The sequence below is a fragment of the Cynoglossus semilaevis genome, chromosome 19 (assembly GCF_000523025.1).
Source record: "Cynoglossus semilaevis isolate Cse_v1.0 chromosome 19, Cse_v1.0, whole genome shotgun sequence".
Lineage (NCBI taxonomy): Eukaryota > Metazoa > Chordata > Actinopteri > Pleuronectiformes > Cynoglossidae > Cynoglossus > Cynoglossus semilaevis.
Window position 1 is genome coordinate 17,197,654 of NC_024325.1, and position 5,326 is coordinate 17,202,979.

General features: G+C 52.0%; 2 protein-coding genes across 2 annotated transcripts in view; both read right to left on the minus strand.

Annotated features, from left to right (window-relative positions):
• LOC103395778 (clustered mitochondria protein homolog) overlaps positions 1 to 4,379 on the minus strand; it is a 13,608-nt gene extending 9,229 nt beyond the window's left edge. The window contains exons 1-8 of the mRNA XM_025065544.1: positions 3,244 to 4,379; positions 1,493 to 2,741; positions 1,271 to 1,395; positions 1,017 to 1,191; positions 668 to 808; positions 457 to 575; positions 225 to 379; positions 1 to 100 (exon numbers count right to left, since the gene is read on the minus strand). The exon at positions 1 to 100 is cut by the window's left edge and continues 53 nt beyond it. Coding sequence (XP_024921312.1) covers positions 1 to 100; positions 225 to 379; positions 457 to 575; positions 668 to 808; positions 1,017 to 1,191; positions 1,271 to 1,395; positions 1,493 to 2,699 — 2,022 coding nt within the window. The 5' untranslated portion in view covers positions 2,700 to 2,741; positions 3,244 to 4,379. The remainder of the gene's footprint in view (positions 101 to 224; positions 380 to 456; positions 576 to 667; positions 809 to 1,016; positions 1,192 to 1,270; positions 1,396 to 1,492; positions 2,742 to 3,243) is intronic.
• On the minus strand, positions 4,378 to 5,320 carry LOC103395708 (coiled-coil domain-containing protein 92-like). Its single transcript, XM_008333495.3, has one exon. It carries the CDS (start codon positions 5,190 to 5,192, stop codon positions 4,386 to 4,388), a length of 807 nt encoding a protein of 268 aa, XP_008331717.1. The 5' UTR covers positions 5,193 to 5,320; the 3' UTR covers positions 4,378 to 4,385.
• Positions 5,321 to 5,326: the final 6 nt, after the last annotated feature.

Below are 5,326 nucleotides of genomic sequence, written 5' to 3' on the forward strand. Positions count from 1 at the left end.
CTTCCTGAAGGCAGGACTGATCTGGCTGAGTAGGTCGACCAGGGAGTGGCAAAGGATTCTGGGAACGGCCGGTTTGGGATTGAAAACGAAGGCAGTTGACCTGGAGCAGAGACATTTAAATAAAAACTTAATTTTTTAATTAACTTTTTTTTGGCCTTTTCTCTGACAGACACTCGTGTTTCTGTGGGTTAGAACTAGGTCATGGAGACGACGGCGCCACCCACTGGTTGAGGTAGAAACCGCGTGTGGATGAGGTGATGTTGAGCTCCTTGTCCTCCAGAGTCAGGACGCTCAGGTACAGCAGGTCTCCGTGCATCTTCCTGTTTCCTGGGGGGGGGTTCCAGCTGCTCATGTTCAGGACCCTCAGGCACTGGATCCACTGCAACGACACTTTGGTTTTTTACCCATAATTCATTCTTTCTTCACAGCATAAATGACTTCAACTTCTCTCATCACCTTCCTGTCGTCCCTGACCGGCTGCAGGGGGGTCAGGGGTCGGTCCTTACATCCAGGCAGGACGTGGTCTGGGGGCCTGTGGTCAACACAGGAGCCTCGTTTTGAAACACTTTCTTTTCCTGCAGGACGAGTTCAGAGTAAAAATAATTCAGTCAGGATGGACAGAGAAGGACGCTGCCCAGTGTTGACGGTCACGGCAGGACTTTTTTACCCTCGTGTCCACTGGTGTAGAAAGTGAGGTACGAAAGCGAGCGGCCGTTCACCCCGTCGTACGCATCCGCCGCGTCCAGGCTCCGGAAAAGATCTCCAACGTGACGGAGATGAAGACGTGCGTCTCTCACTGAATAACTGTCTGCAACAGAATCAGGACGGAGGACGGTCAACGGAGGACAGCTGTGGAGTCTGAGGTCAGTCTGACGGTCAGTGCGACGGTCAGTCTGACGGTCAGTCTGACGGTCAGTCTGACGGTCAGTGCGACGGTCAGTCTGACGGTCAGTCTGGCGGTCAGTGTGACGGTCAGTCTGACGGTCAGTGCGACGGTCAGTGTGACGGTCAGTTACCCCCCCCCAACTTCATCAGCGCTCCTCCGTCCTTCATCCCTGGGACGGAGCCCAGCTCTGTGCGGCCGTCGATCCTGATTGGTCCAAAGTGCAGAGAGAAGCAGGTGCGATGACATGTGACCTGGTGGTCCATGAGCCTCTGGTGCAGCTCCGACACCAGCGTCTGGCCCGAAACCTGGGAGAGAAGAAGAGTTAGACGGAGAAAAACAGAAATAATCTGTGTGTCAACTGCGGCAGTTTAAAAGCAGCGCCACCTGCAGTTCCAAACTCTCAGTTCCAGGAAGTTGAACTCTGACAGTCAACAGTCTTTCTGGCTGATCAGCTGTTTCACCGACGTCAAGTCGATCACTGGGGTCAGGATCACACGGTCGGATGTCTTCTGTTGACAGAGCAGACAAGACACAGTTAGCAGGTTAGCCTTGACGTCGTAGCGGTTAGCTAGACGACAACTACAGGTGAATTTGTGACTGATTCACCTTTGACCTCTCCTCCCAGAAACAGCCTGTCCACTAGAAACAAGGTCATCTTCTTCACCTGGGCTCCGTCCTCATCCACCTGTGATGGAGCTGCCTTCAAACCTAGAACATCCTGAAGACTCTCTTCCTCCTCCTCCTCCTCCCCCCCCTCCGTCCTCCCCCTCAGAGGCGGGGCCAAATCCTCCTGACGTTGAACCTGTTCTGCATCTCTTTGATCCGTGTCTTCCTCTGAACAAAGGTTTGTCTTTATGCAGACGATGTTGTCGTCTTCCTGATGTAAAATCTGATGGTGACGTTTCTGGAGAGTCATGTGGTCTGGACCTTCATCTTGGTCCACGCTGACCTCTGAGTGGGTCCTGGTCCAGTTGTGTGACCCAGATCTCTCCTGATTCTTCAGCTCAGAGACAAACTGGGACTTCACATTCCTCTCTGTTTCCTCTGTCCTCAGCTGTGTCTCTGAGGTCTGACTGACAGCTGAATGACCTCTGACCTCTGTCATGAATCTGTCATGACTTTTCTGCCTCTCGTTGAGATCATCTTGACCTTCAGTGAAGATCGTGAAGTTCTTCTCTGGTTCCTCTGACTGAACTAACGTCTCCAGATCAGACCTGGACTCGGGGTTTTTCTGTCCTCCCTCTGATGGGACTGTTGTCTGTCTTTCCTGCGGAGGTCTCATCTTCTCCGTCACCTCGGCCGTAGAGCTGCTGCTCGTTACCATCGTTACATCGCCGTCGCTGCACAGCATTGACTCTGTTTGAGTCTCAACCTCGGCCTGCGACCTGGCCTGGGTGCGGACCTCCCAACCAATCGGGGCCTCCACCTCTGTTTGTGTCTCCACCTCTGAAAACCTCCTCCATTGTCCTGGATCTCCCGCCTGCTCCGACCACAGCCCATGGCTCCGCCCCTCCCCCTCCTCCTCAGACACCAGCAGACACACCATGGGCTCCACCAGCGTCACCTCTCCTCCCAGGCTGCTGCTCAGGATGATGTCAGGAAACAGGAAGTTCTCCGGCTCCAGTGACGGGCTGGTCACAGCGGTGCAGACGGTCAGCAGATCCTCCTCGCACTCCTCCAGGAGACTGGGGGAGGAGCATTGACTGTCCTCGCTGGAGAGCAGGGGAGACCTCTCTGCGTCGCCCTGGACTGCTGCGCTCCTGGACTTGAAGTGGTCCCACAGGGTCTGACAACAACGCAGTACGTTTCCCATGATGCCTCAGTGTGGAAACGGCAGTTCAACAGTGAAGGCGGCCTGAAGGCAAAAAGACAAAGATGAGGTCCAAACTTTTAGTAGGATTACAAACAAGGCAGCGGTTCCTGAATGTATTCTGCAGCGCCCCCTATGTTGATAGAACACGAGTTGACCCCCACCTCCTCAACACACTCCCAGATATGGGGTCAAAATTCCACTGAAATTTGTTTGAAACACTGGAATTCCTACAAAACAGATATTTTGTTGAACAAAGTAAATAAAATAAAAAAAATCAATAAAATAGAAAAATCAATAAAATAGAAAAAATCTATAGTTTCCAAACTCTGAGACAACTGAAGAAAAAATGTGAAAATTAAAAACCTTTCTCTTGCTGCCTACTCTCTGCCCCTGTTGGGGCCCTGCCCCCCACTTTGGGACCACTTCATCAACATTTCCTCTTGTCAATCAAACAGATGCTAACGTCAACAGGTTCAAAGTCCCCACGTCCCACACCTGGGGTGTGACCCAGATGTTGGTGCACACACACACAGGGTGGACCTACCAGACGCTCCTGTCATCTTCTCGTCACTGAACTCCTGTCCATCCTGCTGGACCCAGAGAAACATGGTGTCCAGTGGAGACTCCCCTCGACTGACTGTGCTGCAACACACACACACACACACACACACACACACACACACACACACTGTGTCTGTAAGAGAGAGAGAGAGAGAGTGTGTGTCCTTCACTGTTAGCTCTGTGGCAGCCTGTAGGCCACACACCCACCTTCACCAGTCAGTACCAGCCAAAGACCAGGAGAGGGCGCCTGCTGCGATGTTGATGATGTCACTTCCTGTATTCCGGCCTGTGTGCTCTCTACCGACCTTGAACGTTAAGCACCGACAGCAGCAGGTCGTTAGTCACAGTTTTAATTTTTTTTTTTTGGTAAAAAGATCAAACGTAACAAACGTTTCTGTTTCAAAAACAAACTCTGAAACTCCGCCCCCTGTGGTGACGGCCTGTTTCACTGACAGCCATCGTCGCAGCTCCTCCGTTGCCATGGCAGCGCTGCAGCAGGATGATGTTAACATGCAGAGCACAGTCTCCAGGAGAACCGTGGGAACATTCTGGAACTGGACCACAGCCCAGAGACGTTGGACAAAGTCAAAAAAAGTGTTTGTTTTTGAAATAAAAATAAAATAGTTTTACGTTTCACTTCTGTTTCTTTATTCATTTCCTCCAATAACAAATAAAACTGAGATGGGATTTTACTTCATGTTGTTCAAACTTACAAAATGGAGACGTTTTGACTTGAACCTGGGACTAAACCTGGACCTGGGTCTGAAATCCACTCTGGACCACAGTCCAGACCACTTATATTCAGATAATATTTTTAAAAATTAAATTCCTAGGATTTACCATTGAATTAAAGACATTTTTGTTGATTTTTTTTTTTTTTAGATCAGTGAACAGCTCTTTGTTAAAGTGTGTTTTTTCTCCGTTCTCCAGGCACAAACATGACTTTAATAAAGTGCAAATCATTGAAAATAATCTTTAACTTTCTGAACCAGGAGCAGCACACCAGCAGGGGGCGCACACGTGCAGACAGACCTGAGTCTTCAACTCTGCAGACAACCAGACAGTTTCATGTTTTTCTGGAAGACTTTCTGCCCCACTGCCTCCCACCCTCTCCCCCCTCCCCCATCACAGAGCTGTTTCTCCTTCCCCCGCTCCCATGTCCACCCTCCGGTGCACTCTGTCCTCCTCAATGTCCTCCCATTCATCGTCCAGCTCCTCTTCCTTCTCCACTCTCAGCGGTCGATTCAAGCGCAGGAGGCGGTATCTGAGGGGCATGAGGAACAGGGCGGGGTCAGGCATGGGGTGTGGCCTCTGGGGTGACGTCACTCTCTCCTGTGGGACGCAGGCTCTGACCCTCTCCTGCCGGATCGTCACACGCCTCCTGTGTCTCTCCTCTGGTTGGACGGGAGACGCAGGAGGAGTTGGTGACAGGAGCCAGACTGAGTCCTCCCACTCCTCCTCCTCCTCCTCCTCCTCCTCCCCTCCACCGCCTCCTGTTGCCTCTGCAGCAGAGTCTGTGCCCTGCTGCTGTTGGCAGAGTGTCAAACGTGCAGTGTGCAGCTGGTGGCTGAGGGTGGCGCTGGTGAGGTTCTGACGTTGGAGCTCCCGGCTCAGAAGCGTGATCTTGTGGCTGCGACGTTTCAGCTCCTCCAGGAAACGTTTCTCCTCCTCCCTCAGGCTGCGGCCCAGCACAGACGTCCGTGCCCGGCCGGCTCGCAGCTCCCCTCGTACGGCGACCATCATGCACCGCTGCTCCTCCAGGAGGCGCTCTGCTGCCTCACAGCGTGCGGCCAGCTCTGCTTCCTCCTCTGGGAAAGAATAAAAAAAATAAACTGAATATTTGAACTGTGGCCCAGAGACTGTGGGCCACGCCGAGGTCTGCAGCCCAACATGAGACCCACAGATGGAGCCGACTTTTACTGGTCTGGACATGGAGACTGGGACGGACTTTCACAGCCCACTACAGCTGACAGTTCAAGAACAAAAGGAACGTTCTTTTAAATAATTTAAACAACAGAACAATGATGGATGGATGGATGGATGATGGATGGATGGATGGATGGATG

Excerpts from the sequence above, each read along its gene's own strand:
- LOC103395708 (XM_008333495.3), bottom strand. The coding sequence starts at position 5,192 with ATGTCCAGACCAGTAAAAGTCGGCTCCATCTGTGGGTCTCATGTTGGG.